Below are 16,660 nucleotides of genomic sequence, written 5' to 3'. Positions count from 1 at the left end.
TTTCTTTGCAATTTTATTTATATGATGGGTCCAGGACAGGTCCTCTGAGATAGTGACCCCCAGGAATTTAAAGTTACTAACCCTCTCTACCTTTAATCCTCTGATGAGTACTGGCTCACAGAACTCTGGTTGCCCTATCCAAAAGTCTACAATCAGTTCCTTGGTCTTATTGGCAGTGAGTGAGAGGTTGTTGTTATGACACCACTCAGCCGAACTTTCATTCTCCCTTCTGTCTGCTGATTCATCACCTCCTTTGACACGACCCACAACAGTAGTGCCATCATTGAAGTTAAATATGGTATTGGAGCTGTATTTAGCCACAGGGTCATAAGTGTAAAACAAGTAGAGCAGGTAGCTAAATCCTGTGGTGTACCTGTGCTGATGGAGAGTGTGAAGGAGATATTTTTGCAAATCTGAACTGACAGGGGTCTGCAAGTGAGGAAATCCAGGATCCAATTGTACAAGGGGGAATTGAGGTCCAGGTCTTGGAGTTTACTGATTACTTTTGAGGGGGTGATGGTGTTAAATGCTGAGCTCATTGGAGAGAAAATTGAGGGGAGAAAGGAGAGTGGTTTCGAGGTTGGGGAAGAGTGAACAGAGATGTGGAGAAAGGTGAAAGATCTGGAGGAAAAAAAATGAGGAAATCATTTAGCAGAAATCAAAGAGATTGGGTTGAGAGATTGGAAAGAGGAGAGGGCTGAGAGAGAAGACACATTGGATACGGATGGAAGGGAGAGAGCCTGGTTTAAGGGTGTAGTTGTATCTCGTTTGTAGAACAAACTTCTCTTGGTTTACTGTGTCAGAGCAAAGAGCTTAATTGCTTCTCCTGTTGTGGTCTGCATTTGTTTCCAGATGTACTCCCTTGGTGCTCAGCCCCTGGTGCAGTTTCGGAAGCATCTAGAAGAAGATGGAGTGGAAGACATGACTCAGCTGGAGTAAGTTCATCTAAATTCAGCTCTTTTACTCTACAGTGTGATGGACATTTACTCATTTAATAAACATTTCTTAGGACTTCAAACTCACAACTTTTCATTCTACCATTTCTCAAACCTGCACTATGCTAATTACTAGGTATAAGTTGCTTCACATAGCCACTTCGCTTACTGTTGTTAAACACACTAGCAGTCCTGCAGGATTTTTTAAAAACTAGCCTTCTTAACTTAAACTGTTAAAACTAAGAGCTTCATCACAGTTCAGCTTACTGCAGGAAGGAAAGGAATTAAAAAAATGTAACAGGTATGGACTCTTGCAGGAGAACCAGATAAATTGGAACCATTCACAAACAAGAGAAAATCTGAAGATGCTGGAAATCCGAGCAACACACACAAAGTGCTGGAGGAACTCAGCAGGCCAGGCAGTGTCTATGGAAAAAAGTACAGTCGATGTTTCAGGCCGAGACCTTTCGGCAGGATCTTGGCCCAAAGAGTCTCGGCCCAGAACGTCAACTGTACTTTTTTCCATAGATGCTGCCTGGCCTGCTGAGTTCCTCCAGCACTTTGTATGTGTTGCTTGGAACCATTTGACCTTTATTACCCAGTTACTGATTAGTTCTGATAAAGTTTTGTGTTCCTAGGTTTTGGCTGAGGCTGAATTTGGTGTTGTTACGTCATGATTAATCAGTTTCAATATAATCCGAAGAACCAGAAAACCTAAGTACTTACAAATTTATGAATTTTTACATATATTGTCAAGGAGGGCCTTGGATTTAAGAGCTCAACAGTGAAATGTTCAGACTCCAGCTGGTATAATATTTATTGGATTACATTATTCGTTTATGACACTTGTTTAAAGTTTGCTGAGGTGGAGGATTCTCAAAAGAGAGTGTCAACACAATCCTAATATTGTGGTCCATAATAATTTACTGACATGCAGATCGCTGAATAATTTGCAGAAAGGCATTTATGTTGTACAACAAGCTGTTGGATGGAACGTGAACAGGCATTTACTCATTGTGGCACAAGACCTGTAAGAGAATGCCTTTGCAATGTAGCTATTAACCAGCATCGTGATACTTCTGTCCTTTCAGAGACCTGCATGATGGTGCGGTGTTGTACAACTTAAAGAAGAGGTTTGAAAAGAAAATGATATACGTGAGTACTGTAATGTCTATTCTGATGTGTTTGTGGAGTTAATACAAGGAGCTAAACAAGACGTGTATTTGTAGATCAGGCATAACCAGTGAATGAAGTGAACATGTTTATTCATGACCCCCTAACTAAAGAAGTTTCAAAAATAAAAGGGTTTTCCATAATGCCCCTTCCAGTGGTTGAATTTGTGCCTGTATTTAACCTAACAAAGACAGAACCTCTGCTGGATCCAATTAAAGCAAGTCAAGTGAATTAAGTAAATATTATAAGGGATGGGAAATTTGCACAAGACAACAACCAAATATAAAACTAGAAAAAGAAATGAAATGGTCAAAGGTAAGGGCCCGCTGGTGGTGCAACGACTTTGGCGCCGGACCCGGGAGCGGAGGTTCCCGGGTTCAAAACTAGTCCGGTCCACTCCCGAGTACGCTTTCCATCCGTGCCGGGTTGCGTGTCGAGATCTTAACTCAACCTCGTAAAATAAAGGGAAAATACTGAGGAAATGCCTGTGTGAGGAGTGGTGTGCCACACAATCTCTCTCTCACTCCGCACCTTGTAAAAGCCATGAAAAAGACATCATCACAGACGCACACACGGACACACAGACGCACACGCATGCAGACATACACACACAGACTCGCAGGCACACGCCAAAAATAAAGAAATGGTCAAAGGTAAGCACATGTCTGGAAGGAAAAACAACTGGGGTGTAATCAAAAGTGAGCTTTTTTTCTGACAAATCTGAAGGAAAATTATCACATAAAAGTGCACCAACAATGGGTAAAGTTGAAATTGAAGAATGTCCTCCTGGGCAATAACAACATAATACTAAAATGTTTGAACTTGGCGTGATGAGTGAACACATTCGAATTCAAACATTGCTCAATATTGATCACCCAGCTCCCTCTAGCCATCATTTAATATCATCTACCCCACAAGTACTATGTTTTTTTGACTATCTCTAATCGCTTTAATCTAATCATCATATATCTGGCAAGAAATTCCTTTGTACAACTTCAAAAAATCATTGCTGTGCACTTCCAAAGGATTTTTGCACAACATTGGGAAATTCAGCCCTTGACCTTTTAGCATGATTTGCCCAAACATCTATTTTCCTAGCATGAAACTCTCCTAAAAGACTCTAATCATAGTGCAAAATGGAAAATTCATTAGCAATGAAGTTTGCAAAAAAGGGTACTTTTTTTTAAACTCAGATAATCTTCTAAGATAAATGCAGCCTCCCCGCTGATTCCTGGGAACTTCTGGTCTATGGCCACACAAGTGGAAAAAGAGCATTCAGGATGGTTTTGAGAAACTCACGACCATGAACCTAGGGCACACAGAGGCCCAGTGCTAACATGGAAGGAACTGGTCACATCAGAACCTACCCCACCCTGCCCACCTGTCCTGTTGGCCACCACCTGCACCATCTGTAGGAGTGTCAGCAGTTCCCCCATTATCTTCAGTAGCCACCACAGAACTCACAAACCTATAATGGAAGCAAGTCATTCCCAATCCTAAAGGTTGCTCAAGGTCGTGGGTTGGTTTCTGAGCACAACTTGTGACCAGGTGAAACATAAATGCAACCTCACGTATACTTTAACAGCTTTCCCCAAGAAAGTCAGGGTGATGATCACTCTCAGTTTCCTAGTCTCAGAATCATTCCATGATACTGACCACATAGCTTGCTGCAACTCTGTAGACAGGGAGACAGGAAGTGAAAACTTAATCTATCTTTCCTTCACCCTATTGAACCAGGAAGAGCAGATTGGATATTTCCCAAAATGCAGTATTCATCAACTACACTTGTGTCTTTACAGAGAACTCCCTCATAACTCCATGCCAGCCGCACTGGTGGCTCTGTTTGCCCCTAATGCACAAGAAAAATGCAGGCATTGGTTTTCATCAGTAGCCTCTGACCCCAGGAACACCCTCCCAATCCCTCCTAACAATGCAACTTCCATTCATTCAATAGCAATGCACTCTTAGAGCTGGTATGCCCTTTTAAGAACGGACTGGAGAAATTAGACTTTCCTGGTTAAGATGCTATCAAGCACTTGCGTAACATACGTAACATGCTACTCAATGCTGCTCCATGATGCTTCTAAATTAAGATCTTGATCTTTACATTGACATTTATAAAAAATATTATGATGACTCCCAGCAGTGACTTAACACCTTCTCAAGATTCTTCAAAACTCTAGAGTGGAGTTCCATCCCGACTAACTATTCCTTGGAGTGAACCTTCTCTGAACCACCTCCAATAAAATAATATCTTACCTTAAAAAGGTACTTCCTCGTGGTCTACCAGGAAGTGTTCCCTGCTCTTCTGTAGTCTTCCGAGACTTGAAATAGCTACAGCAGACATCTCCACAAAATCCTCCAAATTCACTGAAAGGATGTGAACAGATAACAATACTCATTTCTCATTACTCTGGACCCAGTTACTCTCGGTCACCTGCAGTAGGAAGACCATACCAGTGCATTTCCTGACACCATTCTCCTAAAACACACAGTCCATTCTGAGATTTCCACATGGACAGAGAAAACAACTCAAGGCTATGGCCAAAGCTTCACTGAAGGAGTGCATCACCCCCATTGACTTCTGGGAATCTCTGACCAATGACTGGTTAAGGTAAAGAGGAAACATTCAGGATAGTCTTAAGAAAATTGAGGCCAAATATCAGGAGCACAGAAAAGGTGAAGCAGGGGGAGAGGTACACCACCTTACAATCTACCTGCCCACTCAATCCACTGGCCACCCCTATCTATGGAAGGATGCGTTGTTCCCACATTGGCCTTTAGTCACCTTAGGACCCTCAAAATTGGAAGTAGAAGCAAGTTATCCTTGATTCTGAGCAACTACCTAAAAAGAAGGGGGCTGGGGAGTTGACATAACCAATAAGATTAATATTTAAGAAGAGCAATAATGAGAAGGGCTTTCTGTGCTCAAACAAGATACCCGGGCCAGATGGAATGATTACTAGGTTTTAAGGGCAATGTCATTGCAGAGAGTCTACGTAATCTCCCAGTTCTTCCTGGATATATGGAAGGTAACAGAGGGCTGGAAAGTAGCAAATGTAACACAATTGTTCAGAAAGGGAGTAAAGATATGGCCAGTAATTGCAGAAAAATCGGTTTAACTATGTTTATTGGGGTGTATTTAGAAATAACACCATCAGGAAAGAAAATTATTAACACTTGGAGAAGTTTGAGTTAATAAAGATGAACCAACAAGAATATGGAAAAGGTAAATTTTGATTGATCATCCTTATTTGTATTTATTTAATAAGTTAAAAAAGAGATTTGATGGAAATAATGTAGTCGATCTCATATGGACAGATACATATGGCATGTGGGATGAAATAAAAAGTGAAAATTGGTGAAGAATAGAGATGAGAGGGTCCTGATAATTAATTGTTTATCCAGCTGGCAGATGGCTCCCTAGGAATCAGTATGAAACTACTGCATTTTTCTGATTTATATTAATGATTTGGCTATGAATGTGGAGGGTAGAACTTCAGCATTTGCAGGTAATACAAAACATGGAAGTGTAGCCATCGGTGAAGAGGATTGTAACAGACAATAGCAAAATATAGATAGGCTGGCTGAATGGACAGAGCTGAAAAGCAAACCTTCATGCAGAAAATGTGTGACCTGATACATTTTGGCAGAAAGAATGAGGAGAGACAACTGAGACAAAATGGCACAGATCTATAGGATGTGCAGGAACAGGAGAACCTGGCTGTGTCTCTACATAAAACACTGGAAGTACCAGGCCATATTCAGAGTCTGTCGGAGCCTGGGCTTCATAATGAAGAGCAGAATTCAAAGGGAGGGAGTCTATTTTGAGCTGTTAATCCAGCACCCTTGTTTAGCCATTCATTAAGCTCTTGTTAAATGGATGCCTGTCTACAACTCTATGACCCTTCTTTTCCACTGAGTTGTTCTGTGGGTTATCTGTAATGTTAATCCAGATCCCGTACACTGCTATTCAATATCACGTCTCGCAATAATTAACTCGGAGGGTCTCTAACTAAGGAGTTTTGGTCCTCCCAATCTCCCAATCTTTTATTAACTATGATAAATTCTGGAAACTAACTATCCCTACTTATGTTGTTCCAGCTTCCTCACTTTGCCACTCAATAATTCATTTGCAAAACCAACCAGTGTTGTTACTAAGCAAATTAGTTAAGTAACTAATTTTGTACGGGGAGAACTGAAATATTTCAGTTCAAGAATGAGGAATGGAAATAATTAAGGATGTAATTCAAAGAATTAGAACCAAAACGATGGTGAGATCACTATTATCAGAATAGATGTGCAGAATCTGATTCTGCTCCGGATAATTAGATATCTGAGTAGCAGTGAATATAGCTGCTTCTTTGTGTTTATAACTAGTAAGTCAGAGTGACCTTCATGACAAACTTATAAACAAATTTGTTTCTTTCTTGCAGACATACATTGGCAGCATCCTTTTATCTGTGAATCCATATAGAATGTACAACATATATGGGACTGACACCGTGCTGAAATATAAAGGGAAGTCATTTATGGATAACCCACCGTAAGTGTCCAGCTATAAGGAGTGGTGTACCTTCTAGTTTTATCATATCCATTCAGCAGCCTCTTTATTAGGTACCAGGAGTGGAACCAGTGCGGTCTTCTGCTGCTGTAGCCCATCCACTTCAACGTTCAACGCGTTGTGAATTCAGAGATGCTCTTCTGCACACCACTGTTGTGACACATGGTTATCTGAGTGTACTGACACCTTCCTGTCAGCTTGAACCAGTCCGGCCATTCTCCTCTGACCTCTCTCATTGACAAGGTATTTTCACCCACCAAACTGCAGCTCACTGGATGTTTTTTTGTTTTTCACACCCTTGCCTGCAACCTCTAAAGACTGTACTGCATGAAAACCCCAGGAGATCAGCCATTTCCAAACTAATCAAACCAATTTGATTTCAACGTTTAAGAGAAGTTTGGATTGCAACATGGATGGTAGGGGTATGGTGGAATATGGTCCCGCCACAGGTCAACGGGAGTAGGCAGTTTAAATGGTTCATCCTAGGCTAGATGGGCCAAAGGGCCAGTTTCCATGCTGTAATTTTCTATGACTCTATGACACCCTTCTAGCACCATAATCTTTCCATGGTCAATGTCACTGAGATCACATTTCTTCCCCATTCTGGTGTTTGGTCTGAACGACAACTGAAACTCTTGACCATGTCTGTATTGCATTGCTTAATGAGCAGGTGTACAGGTGTACCTAATAAAGTGGCTGCTGAGTGGGGATAATGGGTGAACACATTGTGGGAAGCAGTTCCGGTGCAGAGTGTCACCAGGCTAAGGAAGGATGGAGCTATTTGGGCTCCCTCCCTCCCTCCCTCGCTCGCTGATTTTTATTCAGTGGTCAATACAGACAACTCTGTATGTTGACTCCAGCATACTATTTACCTGGAGTTATCTCCATGGTCAACTAGACTACTGGCATAATTAAGCATAAAGCTTCCTGAATTGCTATCAACACCTGAACTTTTCATATAGCAGGAAAGGAAAGAAGAAATGGAAAACAGCAATGTGTGCAACTTCAGAATACAATTGATATGTTTTGACTCTGGTCATGCCAGACCTCCGGCTGAAAACGTGTGGCTAGCGGCATCAGGACATAATAAATGTTTGTGTGTGTATACTATTAGAGCATCCACTCTTTTTCTTGCAGCCACCTCTTTGCCATTGCTAATGCAGCCTACTCAAAAATGGTTGATGCCAAACACAATCAATGTATTATTATCAGGTAAATCGTTTCTCTTTGACCATCAATGTCTGACTTTATTTGAAGGGTCGCAAAATGGGGAAAATGGGGATCATTCACAAAGTAACAATGGACTCCTCCCCCCCCCCCACACACTTCATATATTTTGTAGTTGGTTCTATCACATCAATCTAGAATGACAGAAACAAAATATTTACTCAGAATAGCCTACTTTACTCACTGGCAAACAATGCACCTCAAGCATCTCATATGCCCATTGAGCAATAATATTCAGCTGCTTAGATGTAAGTCGATACCTCTTCAAGAGTATAAGGTGTCACAGCAACAATGTACACAATGAAGGGTCTCAACTATGTAGGATGGAATAGGGGAACAAAACATAAGAAGATCTTAAAATTAACACAAGTAACTGGAGCAGATGGAGACCATATGCTCAATTAAATTGCTTCTTTAACCCTTTACCTTACACCTTCTTCCCTGTCCAAACCCCATGTTTCCAACATACTCAGATTAAATCATCATTTTCAGCATCTGCAAAGCTTTATTTTGTTTTGCGATTACAGAGAAGACTAGAGCCCTCCAGCCCTTCGAACCGCACCACCCAGTAAACCCGATTTAATCCTATCCTAATCATGGTACAATCTACAATGACCAATTAACCTACCTGGCACAGCTTTGGAGTGTGGGAGGAAACCAGGGGACCTCGGGGAAAATCCACAGGGACTCCCTACAGGGGGTGCCAGGATTGAACTCTGAATTCTGACACCTCAAGCTGAAATAGCATCGCGCTAACTGCTACACTACTATGGCTTTGTTTCTGCAGATTTATATTTCAAGTTCCATTCCTAATTCTTTTTCTTTCCATCCTCTATTCTCATTCATCTCCCTGTTACAGCTCTTCCAGACGGATCATTGGGAATTATCAAGCTTTCTGCCCCCTCTGTCAGCTGGCAGAACCACTATCTGTGCCATTTAGTCTCCTCCATATCTCAGACCTTCTCTTTGCTCTCTCCATTGCTCTGCAACTTTGAATCTAAGTCTTGAAACCCTAATGTGCTCTCTTTTCTCACAGGTGCTGTATGCATTTCACATTTCCAGCATCTAAGCATGTTTTTACATTGAGCACAGACTAGAGAACAATACAGTGCAGGAACAGGTCCTTTGGCTCATGATATTGTGCCAAACTTATTAAATTAGTAATCAAAAGCCCAGCTAAACTAATCCCTTCTGCCTGCACAATGTCTATGTCCTTCCATTTCCTGCACATCCATGTACCTGTCTTGGAGCATCTTGAAGACCTCCAATGTATTTGCCTCCACTACCAGTCCAGGCACTTATCACTCTGTGTGCAAAAAAACAATTGTCTTACACATCTCCTTTGGACTTACTCCCTCTCACCTTAAATACGTGGCGTTTGGTATTGGACATTTCAACCTTGGGGAAAATATGCTGACTATCTACTCAATTTGGAATAATCTTAAAAAGTTCTGTCAGCTCTCCCCTCAACATCCTCTGCTCCAGAGAAAACAACCCATGTTCATCCAACCTCTCTTTATAGTACATGCCCTCTAATCCATGCAACGTTCTTGTAAACCTATCTCCAAAGCCTTGACATCCATCGTATACTAGGGCAACCAGAATTGAAATTAGTACTTCAGAAGTGACCTAACTAGGGTTTTATAAAGCTGCCCATAACTTCCCAACTCTTGAACTTAGTTCCTCAACTAATAAAAGCAAACATGCTATTTGGCTTCTTTTCCTCAACTAATAAAAACAAACATGCTATTTGGCTTCTCCACCATACCATCAACCTGTGTAACTACTTTCAGAGATCCCAAGGACCTCAAGATCACTCTCTCATCAACACTACCAAGGGTCTTGCCATTAATAGTGTGCTATCTCTTTTAAAAAAGTCCAACTTTACACATTTGGCCAGGCTGAACTCCTGTTCCATGTATCCACAATATGCATTTGCTGTATGTCCCATTGTATCTTTTGCCAGTTATCTATGCTGCCCATAGCACCACAGACCTTCATATCATCTGTAAACCCACCCCATCTACACTTTCACCATTTAGAAATATCACAAATAGTAGATGGCCCAGTACAGATCCCTGTGGAATACCACAAGTCACAGACCTCTAGCCAGAATAAGTCCCATTGACCACTGCACTCTTTGTCTTCTATAGGCAAGCCAATTCTGAATCCAAAATGGCCAATTCACTATGAATCCTGTGCATCTTAATCTTCTGGATGAGCCTCCCATGAGTTACCTTTTCAACCAATCCATGTAGACCACATTTACACCTCTACCCTCATCAATCATCTTCATCACCTCCTTGAAAAACCCAATCAAGATAACAGGATGCGACTTGCCTAGCACAGTCATACTGACTGTCACTAATTAGGCCATAGTTTCCAGAATGCTCATAAATCCCATCGCTAAGAACCCTCTCCTGTAAATTCCACTTTATTTTCTATCTTTATTTGTAACAAATGCTTCATGGTACTTAGTCAAAGAGACCAAAACCCAAGTGATCATCAGACTCCTCAGGTTCTTCCTGTTAAATCATGTTCTTGACGCCAAGCACATGTTCTCCCCTTTATCCTTGTGTGGTCCCACCTACTCTCTGTGCATCCTCTTGCTCTTGATTTATGTACAAAATGCCTTGCAAATTGTCCTACTTGCCAAGGACTTTTCTTGGCCCCTCCTGGCTCTCCTAATTCCCTTCTTGAGTTCTTTTCTGGCTTCTTTGTAATCCTCAAGAATTCTGTTTGATTTTAGCTTCCTGAACCTTAGGTATGCTTCCCTCTTCTTCATAACTAAATGCTCCACCTCTCTCAATATCTAAGGTTCCCTTACCTTGCCATCCTTGTCCTTCCTTCTTACTGGAGCATGACTGTCTGGTACTCTGGTATCCTCCATATGTCGTACATAGACTTGCCCAAAAACAACTGTTCCAATGTAAATCTCCCTAGTTCCTGCAAAATACATAGGTAATTTGCCCTGCCCCAATTTGATACTGTCCCACAATGTTCACATTTAAAACTTAAGGAGTTGTGATCTTGGTTACCTGACTGTTGTCCCACCAAAAGGTCAGTCACCTGGCTGGGGCTATTACCTCACGGTCATGCTGACAGTCACTAACTAGGCTATGGTTTCCCAGTTGTTCATTAATTCTATCCCTAAGAATCTTCTCCAGTCACTTCTGTACCTCTGACTCACCTGTCTATAGCTTTAGTCTAGAATTTGTGGTCTATAGTTTTGCTGCATGCTTTTAGGTAGATATCAAGTGGAACTAGTAGTGAATCTTTGGAGTATTGTTAATGATTCTGGCCACTATCATTAAAAAGGAAAGAGAAGCTCTGCTCAGAGAGCAAAAAAGATATTTATTACCAAAATTCTGAATTTATATCCACTACCTTGTTTCTGTGCTGCAGATTCTATGACTTTCATTTTCTTTGAACATTGTCGTTTTAGAAAAGTATTGTCAGAGGGTTAAGAAAAAGCAGTTTGACTGTACAGAATAGTCCAACGTGGAACAAGTAGCAGTTTGCCTTCCAATTGGGAAGGAAGGATTAGACCACAAAAGGTGTCATTTTTAGGCAAGGTTTTCAGATTAGGAAACATAATAAAACTTCTGGAAATTCTATCTCTGCCCTGTAACAACACTCAGAAATTCCTTTACCACTTTTTAAAATCTCTAGATCATTTATGCAACTTTCCCAGACATTAGAAAAGAAATATCCCACCCCTCGGGTAATTACAGTATGCAGTAACATTAGCCCTTAGTAATCAGTCTCAGTGTGTTTGGTTTCTGTCTTTTAGTCTGTCACTGGGTGTGCAGGTTAGCACAGCAACTGCAACTGTAACACCCAATCTGCCCCCAGAGATGACAACGATTCTGAATTTACTATCTGCCTTTCTGTCTTTCAAGTGGTGAAAGCGGGTCAGGCAAGACTGAAGCCACCAAACTGGTACTCCGCTATCTTGCTGCTGTGCACCACAGTCACAAAGATAGTGTGACCCATCAGGTAATTTGCTGCAACTTTCGATAAAATATATTGACAGGTAAAATAATTTCCAGTAGAGTTATACTGTTAGACTTCATAGTCACCTTCTCAAATGGATTAACACAGTTAAACTTCATAGCCACCTTCTCAAATAGGTTAACACAGTTAAACTTCTTAGTCAGCTTCTCATATTGGCACTCTTCAGGTGCAAATTTAGCTATAATTAAATTTTAATGTTTCTAACATTTTCTATCATGCATCAAGCACTTTAGCAGGATAATGTCTGTGATGATGCCACACTCAAAGCTCTGGCCACCAATGTATTTGCTATGGAAGTCACTTGTTCTCAGGGTTAAGGATATTCGCAGGGTTCAAGTTAACAAGTGTTATACCCTCTGCTGAAGGTCCAGAGGCAGTGACTGATCTTCACAACAATGAGTTCTCATTGATGTTTGCGTATCTCAGCCCTATCTGCCCTCAGAGTGAAGAAGGATTCTGAATTTACTATCTGCCTTTACAAACAAGAATATGGGCAAAATCAACTCCATTTAATTTCAAGGACTAATGCCTTTTACATACAGTCCTTTGTTCTGGTTGAAATCAGGAATTCACAATTGAACCTAGTACCTTGTCATGCAACATGATTTCTGATGTTGCATTTTATCAATTGTTCCTCCAAAAAATGTAGCTGATGGGGTTTATCACTGATCAAATGCCAAGAACAGTAGAAGGTGATTCAGCCTCCCAACCCTAAAGTCCAATTCACCATCTACACCATCATTTATCCATATCTGTTTCATATCCCTACTCAACAAAATTCTATTAATTTCAGCTGGCCTCAACATCCATTTACTTTTGGAGAGAAAGGTCCCTGTCACACATGAGACTAAAATGGTAAACAATTTGAGTAAACATCAAGGAAAACCGAAAATGCAAAGCTTCTGCTTTCATTTTATTTGTTTATTTGTTTGTTTATGTATTGACATGCAACTACAGCTAATCCAAATGTATCCAGGTGGGAATGGCATTATGTTCTTCAAATGGTGACAGAGTGGTAATGATCTTTAGTTCTTCCAGTTTCTCCAGCACAGTTCTGACACCTTGTATATCACAATATGTACACTTCCCTTCTTCTCTGAACCTCTCCAGAGAGAGATTTAAAAACCTGATAAAACTCCAGGCCAGATTTTAGAACGTTAAGCAGGGAAAATTTTTCTGTCCCTTCCAAGTCTTCAAAAGCTCCAATTTCACCCAACATGCCTGAAACCAAAGCTGGATATGGAATCTCAAGTTAGGCCTCAACAGAGTCATGGTAAAGACAAAAGTAATGTTTTTTTTTTGTTTTGAATGTCTTTGATTAAATTGTTTGTGCTTTGTATCCTATTGTTAGTATTATTTATATCTTTTGCCTCTTTTTCTCATTACTGCTCCATGGTTTTTGTGAAGATTGAGGTACAGTATTGATTGTTGTGTGTACCTTTCATAAAAGCCAGAGTGACCTGCAGCACTTTCAAACTCAAGCAATTACTTCCAACACAATTAAGATTGCAACATCATCTTTGAAAGATGTTTGAGAAACCTTGGAAACTTGAAATAATTGCATGAGCCCTGTCAATATTCACAAAGAAAAGTTGTTTTAAATAGAAATTCAGAGCAAGATGGTACCTTCCACAGGAATTTAATCGATTGTCATGGTTAATTGTCCGGTCAAATGTAATTGTTTAGCCAATTGGGAAAGGAGTTATAACCTTCAGTTACAATTAACCAACTTTTAATTTTTTTTTGAGTTCCCACATGATACCAATGCACTCTGATTTTCTCCCACAGTCCAAAGATGAAGCAATTAGTAGGTTAATTGCCCATTGTAAATTGTCCGGTGATTAGGTTCGGGTTAAATGGGTGAGTTGCTCGTTCAGTGGGGACCTGTTCCGTGCTGTACCCCTGGAAAAAAAAGATGAAATAAAATAAGATTGATCAAAGGTCAGCTCCTCACCTGCTGTGTGTTTCCCATATTTGGGAACTTCATGCAGGAGGATAGTCCTTTCTGTATCTTACATACAGCTCATTACGCCTCTGACGTTTAGGGCAGCAATGAAGGTGCTCCATTTCTGTCTGTCCATACAGTCGCACACAGATTTAGAAAGGTTCTTCATTGCTGTTTCCATAACAATTGGTTTTGACCAGTCAGGGTTGTTAGCCCTGAGCTGGACCCCCGAACCTGGAGGACCAGCGGACCACTCTAAGTCTGGCCTCTGCCCTTTGACCTGTGTCTACCAAGACCCAAAGCACAAGGCCCTGACTCCAGCCAACATAGCTCTCTGGGCCTCCAAACCCAACAAAAAGGTTGTGCAAACAACAGGAATTCTGCGGATGCTGGAAATTCAAGCAACACATATCAAAGTTGCTGGTGAACGCAGCAGGCCAGGCAGCATCTCTGGGAAGAGGTGCAGTCGACGTTTCAGGCCAAGGTTGTGGTCCTCTTGGAGGTTTCTGTATCTCCACTGTTGAAAGTTAATTGAAGTTTGAATATTTTGTGCTATCTTGAGCATTTAAATGAAAGTGCAGAAAATAAAGTCCTGAGAGATTTACTTCACCCATCTGCTTCAATGAAACTCTCTCATTTCATTTGTGTCATTAACAGATACAGTCGTGTGATAATCATTCTTGGGTCGGGTTTGAGATAATTAGTCACAAATCTCAAAGTTAGAATGGTGCAGTGAGAGACTATAAATTTGCTTAAAGGGATAATGCTGGGTTTTGTCTTGGTAAAACAATATTTTACAATAGATCAATTCAGCTGAAATGTAATCATAGTATGTTAGAAATATTCAACTAGCCATGTGCACTTGTGAGAGTTAAACCAAATTTTGTTTCAGAGAGATGAGCTTTCATCAGGTCTGGAAAAGTCAGGGTTTAAACATTTATAAGATGCAGAGGCAGTGAGTCAGTGGGAGTGAGCCTTGAGATGATATATTGTATTAATTTCAGTGGTCTGATTATGTTCCCCTATCTCTGAATAGATTCTTGAAGCCACACCTCTTCTGGAGTCATTTGGGAATGCCAAAACTGTACGAAATGATAATTCCAGTAGGTTTGGGAAATACATTGAAATTTTTTTGCAGGAGTAAGTACTATCATTCATTTGTTCTTGTTATCTAAATAACCATTCACTCATCAATATACTCTTTCCTGCCTACTCTCCCAGTTTTTTGCCCCCACTCACCCTCTCACTTATCAATGGAACATCCTTCTCTCACCATCTCCCCCTCTGCTCCCACAGTGCCCTGTGCTAAGAGTGTTGGAAGCTTATTGGCTATTTTATCTCAGCCCTAATAACAATATCTCTTTACAGCGGGGTGATATGTGGTGCCATAACCTCACAGTATCTTCTTGAAAAGTCAAGGATTGTGTTTCAGGTACGTTCACTACCTTTAATGTCAATGTATTAATGCAGATGGGTGGTTGGTCATTGGTGTGGATTTGACGGGTTAAAGAGTCTGTTTCTATGTTGTATCTTTCTCTGTGACTCTTTGATTCTGCTCAACACAGCCCAGGTCAAGCAGGCTAACTTGCTTGATGATATACCATAGTTATCTGTGTACCAAGATCCTGCAGAAACCAAATTTATCCAGATGCTGTAGAAACCAAAACTATAGTCAAAAGATATGCTAGGTAAGTGCCACATGTGGGAGGAGTGTAAAGGTACCATGGTTTAAACTGCACAGGAGAGTGTTTTCAGTGTCCATTAAAGGGGTTGGGAGTAAAGAGAGTGGGGGAGATCAAGTATACTTAAAAGCAGCAGTATATAAAGCAGGCAGATGTTAAGACCTGTGGTTGGGGACATGAAAATGGGGTGTAGTTAAATAAATGGGGCTAAAGAGATGAGGTTAAAGTAGAAGTATGTATTGGGATGGGAAAAAAGTGAGCACAAGACATAATTGAGCCAATTACATTGCTGTTTCTTAGGAAGACACGTAAAAATAATTTCCAATATTTACATTAAACTATTTGCCTGGTTGAAAGTGGAAACAGAGATAACTCATTCCTGAAAATGACCTATTTGGGTTTCCACTCAGAGTCATGTCAACTTTGTGTTGTTTTCTACTCCAATCTTTCTCACATATTATGTCTAGATTATTGGACGTGTCATTCTATGACCCATCAGAAGGCATTCATTTGCTTGCTACCTTTAACACCCTTGGTCAGATTTTGTATTTTCAGTTAGTTGCCTGTGCTATTTCAAATAATTGAGCTAGACCATTTGATTTGCCACTGGCAAGTATGGTAGTATTTGCCATCATGAACCACTCTTGCCCTGGTTCTGCAATGGCATGCACTTCCACTAATCCACCAACCTTTTGATGTGTCAAATGTCAATGCTCTCAATCCTTCACAGGATCATTGAGTTCACCCTAGAACACAAGAAAATAGGAGCAGAAGATGGCCACCTGTCCCCTCAATCCCATTTCACCATTCAGTATAATCATGGCTTCTCTGACCCAGGGCTTAACTCCTCTCCTAAGGCCAGATCTCCATAGCCCTCAATTCCATGATCTAGCATTCACACGTCTCAAGGATAGAGAATTCCAGCAATTCTCTATCCTTTGTGAGAAGAAATTTCTACGCACCTCAGTTTTAAATGATTGCCCCTTTATCTTGAAACTCTGTTGCCTCACCGGTGAAAACATCTTAATGTCCTACATCATGGCCCCTTAGGATCTTGCATGTAAAGTCATACTTTTTCTAAACTTCAAAGAAAATGAACTTTCATATCGCTTCTATT

General features: G+C 40.7%; 1 protein-coding gene across 1 annotated transcript in view; it reads left to right on the top strand.

Annotated features, from left to right (window-relative positions):
• Positions 1–852: 852 nt before the first annotated feature.
• myo15aa (myosin XVAa) overlaps positions 853–16,660 on the top strand; it is a 215,240-nt gene continuing 199,432 nt past the window's right edge. The window contains exons 1-7 of the mRNA XM_063059557.1: positions 853–935; positions 2,027–2,090; positions 6,545–6,654; positions 7,810–7,884; positions 11,802–11,898; positions 14,898–15,001; positions 15,230–15,293. Coding sequence (XP_062915627.1) covers positions 853–935; positions 2,027–2,090; positions 6,545–6,654; positions 7,810–7,884; positions 11,802–11,898; positions 14,898–15,001; positions 15,230–15,293 — 597 coding nt within the window. The remainder of the gene's footprint in view (positions 936–2,026; positions 2,091–6,544; positions 6,655–7,809; positions 7,885–11,801; positions 11,899–14,897; positions 15,002–15,229; positions 15,294–16,660) is intronic.

This window comes from Mobula hypostoma, chromosome 9 (assembly GCF_963921235.1).
Source record: "Mobula hypostoma chromosome 9, sMobHyp1.1, whole genome shotgun sequence".
Lineage (NCBI taxonomy): Eukaryota > Metazoa > Chordata > Chondrichthyes > Myliobatiformes > Myliobatidae > Mobula > Mobula hypostoma.
The sequence above is the reverse complement of the archived record's forward strand: the minus strand, read 5'-3'. Positions and strand labels throughout refer to the sequence as shown.